The sequence below is a fragment of the Labrus mixtus genome, chromosome 11 (assembly GCF_963584025.1).
Source record: "Labrus mixtus chromosome 11, fLabMix1.1, whole genome shotgun sequence".
Classification (NCBI taxonomy): Eukaryota; Metazoa; Chordata; class Actinopteri; order Labriformes; family Labridae; genus Labrus; species Labrus mixtus.
In genome coordinates, this window is record NC_083622.1 from 7,080,100 (window position 1) to 7,096,640 (window position 16,541).

Genomic DNA, 16,541 nt, shown 5'->3' on the forward strand with positions numbered 1-16,541 from the left:
TCTGTGCTATTCTAAGAACCAACCCAGAAATGTCGGATGAATGACGGGCACATGCAAGCACGGCAGGAGCGAGAAATTGTACTCAGGAAATGACACTGACTCGCCTCCCTGTGAACTTCAGCGCTGCCGAGATGCTCGTACACACTCCGGCATATGACTGCTGATGGTTGCCATAGTAATCTCCCCGAGGCACAGGGCAATTTTTGGAGCAACCGCCATGGGCGACGGCAGCGCCTCAGCCTTGCTGCTTTGATCAGATAGAAAAGAATCGAGCAAAAGAGGGCAGGAGTAATTTATATAAACTGTGAACAGAGTCTCAACCTTGTGTTTGCATTTTCTCCTCCTCAGGACGAGATCATGAATTTCAACCTTCATTGTTGTAGCTATGAGCTGTAGAGAGCATTTATTAAAGCTGTTTATAAAATGTCATTATTCCAGCATGTGGTTTGGAGCGGCTGGACTCCTGTGTCTCTGGGTTGTATGATTCACTCGCCCTGGGAAAGTGCTGATAATGAGCATGTTTAGCAGAGGATCAGATTATATTGATGCATTAACCAAGCAACAGCAAAAATGCATGTAGAGGCAAATGCATGAGGAAATCTTTAAATCAATGTAATCCTTAAATCTGGGAGTCTATTAGGGCACATGACATGTGCAGAAAGACTAGATAGGGTGTGAAAGTATTCATGTTTTAAATCTGTATTTTGTATTCTGCAGCTCGCTGCATGTAAAGCAGTTGTCATAGGGACAAACACAGAGAGAATGATCATCCTTCCTGCAGCTTTTCAGCCTCTCTTCAGCTCACTGTTTTTGGATTTTACAGCACATTTAATGTCCAGTTCTGCCTCAGCACCATCATCAATCCCATTTCCACTAGCAGCAGCAGCAGCACGTCGGCTGTTTTAAGGGAAGAGAGCTCTGACACGACAGCTGTGTCTCGGTTCAGGAGCTGCATCCTTCCAAGGGCACATCTGAAGACAGATCGTGTCACAGCCGGTGCTGGAGGTGAGTCACCGAAACCTGGAGTGTGAGTGTGGGTCTGATTCCTCAGTGCTCAAGTCGGAGTCGAGTCCCTAAGGTCAAGTCTGAGCTGGTCCAAGTTAAGCTTTAGAGTTTTTTTAAATGCTTTCTGAGCAACTCTCCAACTCTAACATTTAAATGATCAATGAAGTTACAGCGTCATGCGTCAGGATCTTACCATTCTCAGTGAATCAGGACTTTTTTTTTTCTTTTCTTTTTTTACTTCTTAATTCAGAAGTTCTTTGTTAGCATGAAAATGATGCTATAGAAGTGGAGTGCCAGGATTAGACAACACATTCCTCTTGTGGCGTTTCATCACAAAAAAAACTTTGCAAACAGCATCAGACCTCTTGAAGTATGTAGCTGTGTTCTTTACTTTACTTTTATTCACCAAAACGTGCATACACACACTCACACAATAAAAAAAAAGAGATACAAACAAGAGGGGAACTGTGGTACGATACAGTTTTGCAAGCATATTTAGACAAAAACAAACAGACAAACAAAACAAAAGGTAAAGGGTCAGTAAATAAAATGAATGAATTAGAAAGAGGGACAAAATAAGTAAATGAGCAAACAGGACAAAGAAAAACATGGGGACAGTATCGTAACAAAATGATGTAGAATAAAACTGGTGGGATAGGTTGTACGCATGGTGACGATTTTTGGTGTTATTTGTTTGTTTTTGTTTTGTTTTTCACTTTGTATGGGTGCTAACATGATGATTGCCTAATACAGTTAGCAAATAAAGTGAATCAGGACTTATTGTATCGCCCACATTGAGACAAATCCACATGCACACTCACCTGTTCCCAGGTAGAGGACGCTGTAGTGCTCATCGTTGACTGCCAGGACTATATCCGCCACAGTGTGTGTGATCTGGTCGTCCGTGGGCAGGTCGAGTGGAGACACACCAACTGGCCGAATCACGTCCTCTATTTCTGGGTGGTATCTGATCACCCCAAGGTTCTTGATGTCGTTGTGACCTCCCGCTGTCGAGTTCTTGTGGACACACTGAGAGGAGAAGTGATGTAATCAACTCAAGCCAGGCAGGGTTCTTGAATAAACAAAATGCCCTTGAACAGGAGTTCCAAATTGCTTTTCTTTTATTAAAAATGTGTCTTTTCAGAAGAAGCACTTCCACCTCCCTCTCCGGTGAAATGAAGGCTAACTGGTGCATTTTCTCTTTTTTTATCTAAGCGCTGTTTTGTTCCCCAACAAATGGTAGGGAGAAAAGCCTCCCCGGTTTATCTTACCATCCCAGGGCGACTGCCGATGAATGGACTGCTGTAGCCCTTCAGTTTAGACGTGGAGAAAGCTTGGTCAATGTCTTCAATGGAGTAGGCACAGATCACATTTCTGCCCCTGAAAAAAGGCAGAGAGACCAATAATTACCAGAATACAATCAGTGCAAGTTGGTATGAAGGACATGTCAGAGCAGAGCTAGGAGAGGACATGTCGGGGACATAGCTAGGAGAGGACATGCCAGGGACATAGCTAGGAAAGGACATGTCGGGGACATAGCTAGGAAAGGACATGTCGGGGACATAGTTAGGAAAGGACATGCAGGGGACAGAGCTAGGAAAGGACCTGCAGGAGACATAGCTAGGAAATGACATTCAGTGGACATAGTTAGGAAAGGAGCCTGGGACATAGCTAAGGAGGAAGTAGGGTGTTGTAAAAGGCACTGGCCCTCACTTTTCTCCCTCAGCAACAAGCTTGTCAGATTGTTTTAAAAAGTGTAGATAGCGGTGCATGAGTAATATCCACATCCATGATTGAAATTTTGACCTTTGACCTGTATCAACACGGGAGAAAAACCTTATTCGGCTAACCATGATCCGTTCATTGACGAGCCTCTGAATGTTGTGATTTGAGTCTACAGCTCGTCAATACAAAGCACCACACTTCAGTTTGTCCACCTTCAAAATAAAAGCGCCACACTTCAGTTTGTCCACCTTCAAAATAAAAGCACCACACTTCAGTTTGTCCACCTTCAAAATAAAAGCACCACACTTCAGTTTGTCCACCTTCAAAATAAAAGCACCACACTTCAGTTTGTTCACCTTCAAAATAAAAGCACCACCTGATGCAATGTTTAGAAGGGAAACTTAAATTCACAGAGAATGAAATATTTAATGGATGCAGTGTGATCGTGCGTGATGCTGGGACGTGGTGTTGCTTGCTCATTTTTAAGATTCCTTTAACTAGACTCTTGTTCACGCTGTCCCGCCTTTCCTGGTTCCTATTGACTGACTTTTAACAGGTTTAGTTTCAGACAGAGTTGTGTTCCACTGCTTCGTCTAAGTCCAACACCTCTGATAAAATAATTATTATATTATAATTATAATGTGAGTTTATCTCATGTGCACCTCCACACAGTGAGGGGGAAAGATTCAGTTGATCTTGAATCTAATTCAGTGTTCAGAGTTCCTTTTCTCCTTCTGTGGATGCTTTACTGCTGATGGAATTGAAACTGACAGATTTATAAAACGTTGATCTAACTATCAGGAAATACATTTATCTTCAGAATGATCAATTAGTGGTAGCTAAAAAGTGATTTCCTTTTCTGTACTGCAGTTTGAAAATGTGTGACTTGTTTTCTGTACTGAATCTTGTAAATTACAACTTATTGAATAATTAGTGAAAAATCTTTGGCTTCGTCTTGCAGAAAGTGACACCACAATCTGTTCTCAGATTTAGCAGCTGATTCTGCTGCACACTTTGACAGCGATTATCCGTCTCACTTTTTATTCCCACAGAAAACCTGCTGTAGCGGCTTAAAGAATAGAAACTCACCCTGATAAGAATCTTGATTTATTCAAAATGTGGTATGATGAAACCGGTGTGTGTGTGTGTGGGTGTGTTTTATGTGTCTGTGTCAGGAGGTGCAGCTTGCATGTTTACCGCTGTGTGGGTGGAGTCGTGTCAGTTAGTGTGTTCTTCTTAAGTCTATTCCACTTTGGTAAAAGTTTGTTTCCAATCCACATCTGTGTGTTTACATCTGTCACCCGTCAGACTTTGCAGATTTTCAGAATCAGTGGAAATTAACTTAAAATTTAGAAACTTGGATCATGTTTGCTCCCTTTTATTTTTCTTCTGCACAAAACCATCCGAGTTCACTGCTTCTTTACTGCCAATATTACTCGAATCAATTCTAACCTCCAGTTCCTGAAAGGTAAATGTATTTATACTTTATTTTCCTGCCGTTGGATTCAAAATGAAAACACCAAAGTTTGCAGAATCAGAATCAGGAGAACAACAACTGGAGGCATCAGGAGTGATGATGTGTTTTGACTGACAGACACGTCTACCATGTAGAGTTTGTGGGCTACTTCCTCAATATCAGTGTTTGCTATCCAGTCACAGTACGGCTGATTTGTACTGGTTACTATGGTGATGTGTCGTCTCTCAGTGGATCAAAGTTTGACAAGACAGGAACTGAACGAGCGACAGTTTGATTTCTGTCAGTTTTGAACGTAAACAGCCACAATGCATCCACCTCTCAGTCAACTCAGCCACGCCCATAATTATGCAAATGTTTGAACTCTCAGGCTTATTTAAATCAGATGTGTTACAAAACCTCATCTACAGTTTTTTCCAATGGAGAAATTAGCCATCGATTCCTTATTAGTCCTCATGGCCCGGCTCTAAATGTGTTTATTTCTGATGTAAATATGGACACTTTTAAATGGGACCTGATGGGGACTCCTTGACTTTGAAGCCAGCCCCAAGTGGACACTCATGGAATTGCAGCTTTATTTGCTCTCCCACATTGGCGTCATGTTTTACTCTGGAGGACACTGATTATAAAGCATCACTTTTAGAAGCTAATTGTTCAAACTGAGCTTAGCTTAGTGACCCACAGCTGACTGCACACTGAGGGTAGTTAAGATTTGGAAGGTGTGCGCTTCGACTTCTTGGCAAGCCACAGCAACCTAAAGGTCAGCCATAACTCCTGTCTCTTTGTTTGTTCACAGAGACATTTAAAGAGTCTCTTCAGAGAATAATAATTCAAGCTTCATCCAGCGAAACAAACCTTTATGTCCTTCCTTTTTCTTTCCTTTATATCTTACCCACAGTCCAGGAAACAGGCAGCGTACATTACAGTTTCCTGCGGAGGTCTAAATGTGTTTGAGCTCACCATGCGTTGGAAAACAGGCCGTACATGACGCCGGCCCTCTTGTCCTGAGCCGTCAGCACCACCGCCTGCTTCATGTTGTTGTACTGCTGCTGAGTGTTTCCTGAGCCGCACATCACCCGCGCCTTCATGAAGGTGGTCCACGAGTTCTCCAGCAGGGCTTTGATGCCACCCTCGTCCACCTGAAAATAACACACGAGCACTGTGACAACAGAGTCAGATCAAGGCAGGCGCAGCGCCACACTTGTTTTAAATTCACCGTGTCCACTGCCAAGATGTGACACTGACCCCTCACCCCGACACAGAACTCCCTTTACCCCCCCCCCCCCCCCCCCATCTTTGACATTCTGGAGGAAGTGATTTCACTCCTTCTGTCTCTGAGGATTCTGAATATGTGTAGCTTAGCTCAGCACAAACACAGTTGGCAAATGGAAGTAGGAAGCTTAGTTAAAGGAGGCCTCCAGCAGTTCAACACGTGTCTCATTTACACGCCGTGTGCTTAGTGAATCAGGAAATAAGACACAGTGGTTTAACAAGAAGTTAGCACACACATTAATCAAGCTACTTAATGAGCAACAAGCGCTGAGCCCAGAGAGAGCGGTCAGGGAAGCGTTTATTTTAACTCTGCACAAAAGCTCCCTCAAGTTATCTTATGGAATATATGTGAAGGTGTAGGAGGTATAGGAACTAAACATGATGGATTAAGCAGCACTTAGTGACCAACATCAGCTGGAGCCAGAGAAGTCTCACACTTTAATAAAAACAGCTGATTCTTTTAATGCACAATGATAATACCAATTTGCCTTCTTACTCCATTTATCCATCCATCATCTATAATGCTTTTCCAGTTTGGGGTCTCAAGGGGGCTGGAGCCGATCCCAGCTGTCGTCGGGCAAGAGGCGGGGTTACACCTTAATGGTCGCCAGCCAATCACAGTGCTGAGATAGAGACAGACAACCAGCCTGTGTTTCCATGGCAACAATACACATGTCTGTCTGTCATGGCGGCCCCCTCTACAAGACACTTCCACTTCCAACTCTAAAATAAATGATTTATATTTCTTTGATAACTGTTAGAAATATTTGAGGTGATGTAAGTAGCCAACAACAAATAAACAACATAAGACTATTTTTAATTAATTTAGATATTTAAAGAGTGAAGATTCTACATATTGTTTCTTTAACTGTTTTTTTTTCTTAATTAATGAGTCTCTTTACCTCCATCCACGCCCCAGATAAATCCACCTGCTAACCAATGGGCTTCTCTGCGTGTTATAAATATGGTGAGACCCGGATGTAAGATGGCGACGCTCGGTGGAGCAGAGTCGTGTCTGTGTACCTGCGACGGACACATTTTATTTTTACAGTCTATGGGCCGACCTGGCTGTTTTTGAAAATGAAACTCGTAATCTTAAAATCCTTCAGGGCTTCCAGCATGGACCGAAGATCTCCCGGTACCGGAGGTGTTTTGTTTCGTATTAGTCAAAGATCTTTGAACGCGCGTAAGGTCTCACTCCTTCCTTTTTTTGGGGCCAAATTTGTGTTTGAAGATTTGTGGGTAACGGGAGGTCTCACTCCTTCCTCTATTTAATAACTAAAGTGAAATCGTTAACCCTGACTGAACAGGGAATTTTAATGTTTTGTGTGATTATTGGAGGTTTTTCTTTGAATCATGAACGTTATTTGTTCGTCTTAAAGGAGCAGTATGTAACTCTGACACCTAGTGTTTAAAATGGGTACTGCAGTCCAAATTCAAAACATTGTAGAGAGCTGTCTCCCCCCGCCCCCTCCTCTTTAGAGTCGATGCTCACACAGGTTGCCATGTGGTGGACATTGAAGCTTCAGTGTTTATCCAGCTCTGCATCGGTCTGTAAACCTTTCTGTGTTCTAACCTCTCTCCATTTTTCAAAAGCATCTCCAACATTGATCCTAGTTTGAGCACGTTTCTGCTCGTGGAGCTTATTAGAAACATGCAGAGGCTTTTTAGGTCGGGTACAATCACTTCTATCTGAACCACTTCTCTTGCCCGCTTCCGTCGCTGCAACACCTGTTGGTTTGACCTGATAACTGCTCTCATATCTGGCAAACCGAGGGGCGTCCAAAACGGCCTTGTGGGGGGTCGCCTTAAAACCGCCTACCTTCTCTGGTCCAAACAAATCCAGAGCATTCAGGACCAGAATCTAAAGTTAGAAGGAGGACATACTGGCTGCTGCATTGTTGTCAGAGAAGCCAGCACTTCAACATAGCATGTTTCCTTAATGTCTGATCATATAGTAAGGTCACTTTATCATTTCACTCACTACACATCTTACTGATTGGACCTTTAAATGATTCACTCGTGTGTAATGACATTGCACCAGAACATCTCTTCCCTCGTACAGTATATCCCCATTCCGGACCTTGTCTTTCATCACTCATAATTGATCCTTTAATTTGAGGTCTTCTTTGAGATAAACTTCCATTATTAACACTGAAAGGAAGTCATGATTAAGACAGGGCAGCAGGTGTTCAGCCTTTCATTTCACTAATTGGAAAGTGTTCAGAAATGTGATTCGAGGTTTCAACACAGTGAAGCAGCGTTTCTGGATTGCAAAGAACTTTTATACTTCCTGTGCTGATGAAGTGCAATCTTTGAGTCCATTTTATTAGTAATTAAAAGAGTGCTTCTCTTCTTAGTCAGCTAAAATTCTCCCGGCATCTTAATATTATTCAAATGAAACAATCAGGGAGGAGCAAGCCTTTTATTCACAGCTCATGAGCCATAAAAAACGTATCCTTATTTAACAGTTAGTATGATATTATGTGACTGAGGTGCAAGAACAAAATTCGATTTAGAAACAACCATATTTTCCCAAACAAAGGCAGAGAAGTCAATGATTTTTTACCGTGCAGATCCGTCCGATGCGAGCCCTGTAAGGCTCCTCGTCGACTCGGGCCGTCTTGTTGAACTCGCTGAAGAAGAAGTAGATCTCCTCCTTGTACTTCAGAGAGGATGGGATTATGGCTGCGCCGGCAAACTGCGGATCTGGAGGCGAGATTTAACTTTTCACTGCGTTTCCAGTGTATCTTCAGGACTTCTTGTTCTTATCACCTTTAAGTGAAGTTGTATTTCAAAATGGCTGGCTACACACTGGACGATTTTAGGCCAGTTTTGCATGTTTGATATTTAAGACTCCAGATCGGGCTGCCTCAGACAGAATACCTGCAACAGCCAATGAGAGCGAGCAGACCGGGAAGCATCAAACGGATGTCGCGTCAGCTCTCAAACATGGCGGCGAACATGAACAAAACTGAGCCCCGAGCCAAGTGGTCTGGATGAATCGTCTAGTGTGAGCGTTCAGAGGATAATAATGAAGCTGTCCTCGTGTGTGTGCTCTCCCAGGTTTCTAAAATCGGTTAAGATTTGAAAGTCGTCTCGTGTGTAGCCAGCTTTAATTGTACATATATGGTACCAGTGGATGAAATGTGATCTGTATTTTAACACGGTCCTTAACAAACCACAAAAAGACTGACGGAGGATACACCTACATGGTGTTTCTCCCTGTGGGAATTACAGAGTGTGATTTACCGCCCACCATCTCATTTTTCATTAGTCTGAACCCGTACGGTTCCAGCATGACTCCCCTCCTCCTCCTACTCACTCAGCAGCCAAATGTTCTCCGTCTTCAGGAGTTTCTGGGAGCCAAACGTACGCCGGATCGAGCCGGCGTGACCCGCCACCGAGGACATCGCCGAGTACATACTCCCATCTGAGACGGTGAGGGGAAACAAAGATGGAGAGAAGAAAGGGTAAACAGTGGGTGAAAAAAAAAGGAGATAGAGAAGATAGAGTATTCACAGGGGGAGGCGGATAGATGGAGAGAGACAGAGGAGGGGATTGAGTGAAGCTTGAAGAGAGGAGTATACACAGAGAACATTAAACACACAGAGGGGAAGTGAAGATGGGAGGAAAAAGCACGGGGGAGGGGGGGCTCGAGAGGCCGCAGACAGAATAAAGAAACATGAGAGGAGAAAACAGAGAGCACTAGAAAAGGAGACATCAAGGCAGACTGCACTGACGAGCAGCCACCAATCCCCACGTTCTTATAACCCCTCTTAAAGCTCCGTCTCCATAGCGATGCAGTGTAGTCATGGCAGTAACATCTTAATTACGACTGATAGTTGTACGGCTGCTGTTAGACTAAACTAAAGGCGCTCGGTTCATTGCCTCCACAATCGATTCCCATCTTTAAGAGTATCCCCGCAGTGCACACTAACCTCTTACTAATTTCCGATAGTGTCTACAAACAACCCGTCTGGGCTAGACGGTTAAACAGACAATTTCTACGTGCCTTGTTATTGCGCTGTGACTGCTGAAAGGTCGGTTTAATTTGAAACCCGCTCTTTGACGCCCATCACACCCGGCGCTTGTCAACAGTCACTCAGCTGAGAGTTTTCATTTCCTGTGGAGAGGGGCGAGGTGCTAAAGCCCGATGGGCTGACCTTGTGAAAGTCAGGATTCACATCCTTTAAACTGTCTTGTTGTCGGTCTAATTGGGCTTGACCAGCAAAGCAGAGTATTTCATATAAAGAAGTTATCCTTGAATCCCGGCCGTAGTTCGATATGTTTGTGTGTTAATGACTTGTAGGTTGAAATCTTTCTGTTATAGCTCCAGGAGATTTTCTTAACTGGCAGCCGCTGACAGCTCGAACGCCTGCTGTGTACTTTATTGGGGCAACACACTCAATCAAACTGAGTTCACATATAAAGTGTTTGTTTTTCTGCCATCGACTGACTCACGTTGTTATTCTAAGCTTCTCACAACATGAAGCAAAGAAACCCGAAAGATGCAAACATGTTTGTTAAGGCAAAGATCTTTTTTAAAGGTCACATATCCTCCTCTTCATCAAACAGTTTAAATAGGTCTCAGAGCTCCTCAAAACATGTGTGTGAAGTTTCTTGTTCTAAATCCACTCTGATCCTGTATTTGATCATGCCTATAAACCCCTCTATTTCAGCCCTGCTCAGAACAAGCTGTTTCTGTGTCTGTACCTTTAAATATGTAAATGAGCTGTGTCTGACCACGCCCCCTCTCTGGAAGGGCTTGGGTGTCTCGGGCTTTCTCGCTCCATGCCCTATTGTTTACGGTGAGAAGGCAGACTCAGAGGGCAGAACAAACACCTAGCTGTGGGAGTGTCACTCACCATGGGGAGGGGCTACTGCCCTTTGTGATGTCATGAAGGGAAAATCTCCAAACGGCCTGTTTGAGCACACATTTTCTGAAAAGTGCAGCAGGCAAAAGACGGGAGAGGATGGACTTTTCTCATAACTGGAGACAGGACAGTCTCCACCCTCTCCCTGTGACTAGACACAGAATGTGTCCGTCGGGTTAGTAAGACTCTGTGGTCAGTGGCTTAACCGCAGCGGAGTCTTGTGTTCTTGCCATGATGCTTGTGACGTCATGTGTGTGACGTTACGTGGCAGAGAGCAGGATGATCAGGTGTTTGTCAGGGAAGCAGAGGAAGTCTACATGGTGAGCACAAGAGGAGCGAGGCCGCAGAGATAATGATCGGACTAATGATAGTCTGGTCCAGCAGTGAGAGAATTCTCTCTGTATGGTTTCATATTATCGCTAACATTAGGCCGAGGGTTCCCTTCAAGATGTATGAAAAGCTGCTTGAGGTTTCATCTCTTGCTTTGCTAAAATGTGAGACAGCAAATACATGTTGATGTTATAACCACACTGAGCCAGTCAGAAAATGGTTGAAAAGACACTGAAACCACAGTCAGTGCTCACTGGGTGGTTAGTTTGGTTTATGCAACATCTTTTTTTCCTTCTTTAGCAATCAAGAGTCTGAAAAAAAAAAAGTCAGCCTGCAGTTTGGGGCTGAATCTGTTTGTGCAGCCAGTTAACAGCAAGATCCTTTTACAGCAATGTTCCCCGTGACTTTCCCGATATGAACGCAGCACCACAGATGGCTGACTCTTGTGTTTCTTGGCACTCAGGGCGGTGTGATCTCCCGGTGATGTTAACACTTTACCGAATGTCAGTCAAGATCTGCTAATGCCTTCCACACACTGGACCATACTCAGAACCAGCATCTGATATCTTCATGGATCAAATATTTTAGAAAGATGTTCGATGAGCGACTTAAGTCCTTAAAACTCTCCGATCATCTTTGGGTAACATTGTCTCTCTGATGGATGTTGATTCCAGTATCTGATTTACAGGAAGGGTCTAGACTGGACTATGGCGTCATGGTGCAAGAATATTAAACTTTGATACGATACTTGTCAATCAATCTTTGTTTGTATAGCTCTGTGTAAAGAGTCCATCAGTATTAACTCATCCATTCGTACAAATTCAAACGTCACCGACCAAGCAGAGGGGTCAACTTGGGGTTAAGTGCCTTGCCCAAGGACACATCGGACATGTTGCTGCAGGAGATGGGGATTGAACCCTCGAACTTCACATTGAGAGACGACCGACTCTACCACTGAGACAAAGCCATACCGGCTTAGAGATAGGACAGTAGATAGAGGCCGAAATTTGGGAGAGAGAGAGTGTGGGGGGATGACAAGCCGGATCTGATCCCGTGCCTCCCGCTTAGACGACTATAGCCTCCATACGTGGGGCGCCCCCCTGTGCAGCCTTTCCATACAGATTTGTGGTATGGGGATTATTAAATAAAACATATTGTATGTCCTTTGACTTGGTGACGCTTTAAACTTGGTTATTCTGCTCATTATGAAGCGTCATGGGCAGAGCTCGGCTCTGACACGGACTGATGAGGACTTTGATTTTATTGTGCAGGGAATCGCATCACTCGCTCCAGTTTCACTTTAGAAGATCTCTCTTATTATGAAATTGATTAAAAAGCGACTCAAGCTTTGATTCTATTCTGTTTGCCGTGAAGCAGAAATGTTTTCCCCGAGTTGAATCCTTTGAAAAACTGTGTGAAGTACAAAGAAGAATCACAAGTGCATCTACTCCAAACAGAGGAGGAATAAACCTTCTCGCTAATTAGCGATTAGCATGGAGCTAAATCCTCAGTAATTAGGCGACATATTTGCTCTCGTTGAGGAAGACTACATGCATCAGAGTGTTAAAAACACCTGAAGAGAACTTGTCTAAAATTGGATCTCTTTGGGTACTTTAGTTAAAAGCATCTTCTCATTTGCATGTCATGAATAAGAAGTGATAATAAGCGCCTGATCTCTCCTGACAAGTGTTCCTGCGCTGCGCCGGAGTTTATGAAAGGAATTACAGATGGCTTTGTTCAAAAATAATTGAAAAAAAATAGTGACACCTTTGAGGAATCTGGTGTTTGCATAACCTCAAAGATTATGTGACGCCTGCAAACTAGTTCAGAGAGACAACCGCCCCACCCCCATACCAGCATCCACCTGCAGGCTCCGATTGGAGGTCGCATCACTTCACTGTCGTCTGCATCTGTTTCACGTGGTAGCTCCGTCCAAATTCAAGGATTGCATCATTTTGAAGACCACCACCAGGGTCAAAGGATGTCCCATTGCGGTGGGCTGGAGCCGATCCCAGCTGTTGGGTACATGCACGGTTACTCTCCCACTATGTTGACGAGCAGAGACCCAGCCGCCAATGTTTGGCGGTTCTGGTCAAGCCCCGGTAGTACTTTGGGTTGGTGGGACAACATAGATGGTCATTGCAGAGGAATGGCGAGAAACTTTTCTTTTGTCAAGGACATCGTTGTTGACTTGGTGTGCTCTTGACAGCCAACTGTGCAGTTTTGCGTTTTCATGTGGTGAAAGATGTTTTTGAGACAGGATTCTTTTTTTTTCACCTCTGTTTAAAAAAAAAAAGGAAAAAAATACCCGCCTACGTGTGGACTAGGCCTTAACTCAGGGTTAGGGAACGCCCATCTGGATTCAAGTCTTCTAATCAAGAACGCCTAAACCACCATCGTTTGCTCGTAGTCACGCAGGAGCTCATTAACCTGACTGAGTGCACCTGCTGACTCATCAGGTTCACAACAACAACAACTACCCTCTCTTTGTTAAGAAAAGCTCCACTGCAGCTTATTGTGTGTTTGCAAGATTGTATTCCCTTCTCCTCCAGTGAATTGGATTTCCTCTTTGCATGCGTTACCTGCAGGCAGGCTGATGGACCTCTGGGAAGGGTAGGGTGGTGAGATGTCAGAGGCCGACGCTATCTGCCCGTTGCCTTGGACGTCAGTCAGCACGGTGCCGTTCACCTGACGGGAGAGGAGGGAGAGGATTGAGCCTCAGGGGGGCCAGGGTTAGCACAAATCATACATTAGAAAACTTGGGAAGTTTCTTGTATTTCTTGGGTGTTCAGTTTTATTATCCATTAATAAATTATCCTCTATGGAAATTAATAACTACAAGCCTTCTTCTTCCCAGCAGAAGAAATAAGTGAGCGGATAAATAAATGCTAATCACAATCACACGATGTTAGACTTGAGACAGCTGCAAACGGTATAAAATTGGGGGCATTCGCAGAGGCTGCAGAAGGAATACAAAACAGCCTTTTTGAGGAATTTGTATGTAGAAACTCTTACCAGCATCCAGCACCTGGGGCTACCAGCATTTGTCCCACATACGATGAGTGTGTCATTTACTTTCTGAATGACGGTGATGAAATTATCACACTCCAGCTGTGAAAAAGAGACAGAAGAGAGGAGAGGTACAAAAGGCAGAAAACGAGGGAAAAGAAATACACAGATCGGGAGAGGGATTAGAGCTGCTCAGAGGTAAGAGAAACAGTGAGGCGTATGTGAAGCAAAGATTAGAGACGGAGAGGGAGAGCACAGAGGGAGATGAGGGATGGAGGAGAAACAAAAAAGCGGAGGGGAGGAAGGTGGAATAGAGGGATTGGGAAACAAAGCGAGGGTACAAGACTAAACAGATTACAGGAGCGAGAGAGAGAGCGGATTGCTAAGGGAGAGCGATGTAAGAGAAATTGGAGGCGGTCCATGATGTAAACATTTTTGGCAGACACGGGAGGCTTGGCCCCGCAGTACAGCACTGCATCACTCCATATGCATCACTTCTTCACTGAGCTCTGAAAATGGACCTCCACCTCCAAGACATTAGCAGATGGAGGATGAAAATGAATCCTGAGTACGTCCTTAAGGGGCACATTTTGGGCTGAAGCCGCAGAGGCATTTTAACAAAAGAAGTGCTCTCTAGTAAAAAAAAAAATAATAATCTAATCATAAACGCTGATGGTATCAAGAATATTAAAAAGTGGAGATGTAGGAAGAACATGAGTTGGTCCAAAAAGCAGGGCCAGAGCTTGTTTAAGTGTGCGAGTGGGAGGACGTGTAGGAGGACGGGTGGGCAGGTTGGGTAATTTCTGTGTGAGTTTATGCAAGTTTGTATGTTTTTACTCCGTCTTCTTCTTCTTCTTGGGAGAAATAATGTTTACTTTTGGCTCTGCTGAACGAGTCTGTGCTCAGTTTCAAAATATATGGAAAATATTTATTTGATTGTGTTCTCTCACATGTAAATTCACCTGAGTTAGCTAACGGCTAATTGCAAACAGAGTCCCGTGCAGTAATTCGAGCATACGCTGTGACTGTACATGAAGGCACAGAGGTTTGGGTGGTGTGCAGAAATGCAGCATCTCAAACTTTGATTCTTAACGCTACATTCATCTCTCTGGCCTAACCTCCATCTCAACATTTTTACCATCGACCAATACGGAGCAGCGCAAAGATTTTTGAAGATTTGACTCACGGTCAGCTCCTATTTGCAAAAATCTCCAAAGTTAATCTCAACCCCAAAGGTCAGTGTGAGAGTTGGAGATAGTACTTTAAGGCAGGGGTTCTCAACTAGTCCAGTCTCAGGACCCACCGGCAACAAAAAATTGTGACCCAAGTTTCGGATAATTTCTCAATCAATCAGATTTATTAAATGAAAAATAGTTTGGACCTCAGATGGTGCAAAACATATGACGGAACAAACAAAAGGAACAAAACCAACGAGTGCTTCATAAACTTTTTACACATTTGTTTTTCCAGTCACTTGCTTGCAACCCACCAAAAGTGGCTCCGCGACCCACTTTTGGGTCCTGACCCACCAGTTGAGAACCACTGCTTTAAAGACTTTATATGTGATTTTTTTTTTTTTGATCCAGCAGATGTCGCCCTTCAGCACCAGAATGAAACCAAAACAACTCGCGGTGCATTGTTGTGTTAGCATGCTAATGCTAGCGATCTTTATTATGCTCGTATCTTCACACTGCATGTAAATTTACCTGAAATGAGCGTGATCTAGAAACACAGTTAAGCAGTGAGTACAGTATGTTATTCTTCTTTTCTCTAGTCCCTCAATTAAACAACTTTACACGAGGGGAGGAGCCGGCCTGCCGTCCCGGCGATGTAAACAAACTGAAGATAGGACTCGGAAAACTCGGAAAACATCACAGACAGTGGGACTCGGGTGTTACACCCGTTGTAGACAGTCATGACTCACAGAGTTATTTTCAGAGGATATACTTGATTTCTACATTTAAGTGTGAAAAATCACATATAAAGTCTTTAAGGGTTATGAGTTGCTGGTTGGACTCTGCTTTCAGAGACTGTGGGCGCTCTAAACCGGAGCTGAAGTGAACAGATAACTCTGCGGAGCCAGGGGTGGCTCACCCCAAAATCGTGACCTATGATTGGCTGTTTGCCTTGTCAGAGGCGGGGCTATTTTTGCTTTGTTACATCAACCTTTAGGTAGCTTCCTTTGCTTTGCTTTGGTTCGTGTCTTTGAATACAGGGAGTTGTTTTTGTTGGGTCACAAATGGTGTCAAAAAGTCTCTGAAGTGAATTTTAAATATTGGTTTTGTTCTTTTTTTTCGTTCTGTCTCATGTTTTGTACCGTCTTAAGTCCAAACAGCACAAAGTTTCATCCCATTGGTTTAAAAAATATCAAGAACTTAGGTCGTGATTTCTCATGAGGAGTTGGTGGTGGGTGCTGAGGCTCGACCAGTCGAGAATCTAAATGTTCCCACTTTATTGTGAAGATAGAAATGCTCATTATGATGTGAATGTGTGCGGTCCTAACACTTCCGGCCGCCCCTGCAGAGGTCAGCGGCCCGGTTCAGCCCCCCCAGGCTCCGCCCCCTGCTGTGGACTTGGACGTAGTTTGAAATCTGTCCATCACTGTGTGTGTGCTACATATTGCTCCTGCACCTCTAGTCCACTCGTGGCGGTCTGTCACTGACGGATAATTCCTCTGTCCTTCATTCCCCTTCCCGGCACCGTCGGCTTTATCGGGGAAGATTTACTGCGTCAGTCAGAGCGTTCTCATTTTCCACCATCTGCCACTGCCAGACTCCCTGGAAGCGTCAGCTCTGTTTGTGCAGAGAAGACGGCGCACTCTTTGTTCTGTGCCATAACTCCAGTAACAC

General features: G+C 44.0%; 2 protein-coding genes across 5 annotated transcripts in view; both read right to left on the minus strand.

Moving 5' to 3' along the window:
• lingo4b (leucine rich repeat and Ig domain containing 4b) overlaps nucleotides 1-16,541 on the minus strand; it is an 83,567-nt gene that overhangs the window by 20,083 nt on the left and 46,943 nt on the right. The window lies entirely within an intron of this gene.
• si:ch211-113g11.6 (uncharacterized protein LOC559008 homolog) overlaps nucleotides 1-16,541 on the minus strand; it is a 45,961-nt gene that overhangs the window by 14,628 nt on the left and 14,792 nt on the right. The window contains exons 4-10 of the mRNA XM_061049783.1: nucleotides 13,699-13,794; nucleotides 13,266-13,371; nucleotides 8,802-8,909; nucleotides 8,046-8,185; nucleotides 5,165-5,343; nucleotides 2,277-2,385; nucleotides 1,827-2,034 (exon numbers count right to left, since the gene is read on the minus strand). Coding sequence (XP_060905766.1) covers nucleotides 1,827-2,034; nucleotides 2,277-2,385; nucleotides 5,165-5,343; nucleotides 8,046-8,185; nucleotides 8,802-8,909; nucleotides 13,266-13,371; nucleotides 13,699-13,794 — 946 coding nt within the window. The remainder of the gene's footprint in view (nucleotides 1-1,826; nucleotides 2,035-2,276; nucleotides 2,386-5,164; nucleotides 5,344-8,045; nucleotides 8,186-8,801; nucleotides 8,910-13,265; nucleotides 13,372-13,698; nucleotides 13,795-16,541) is intronic.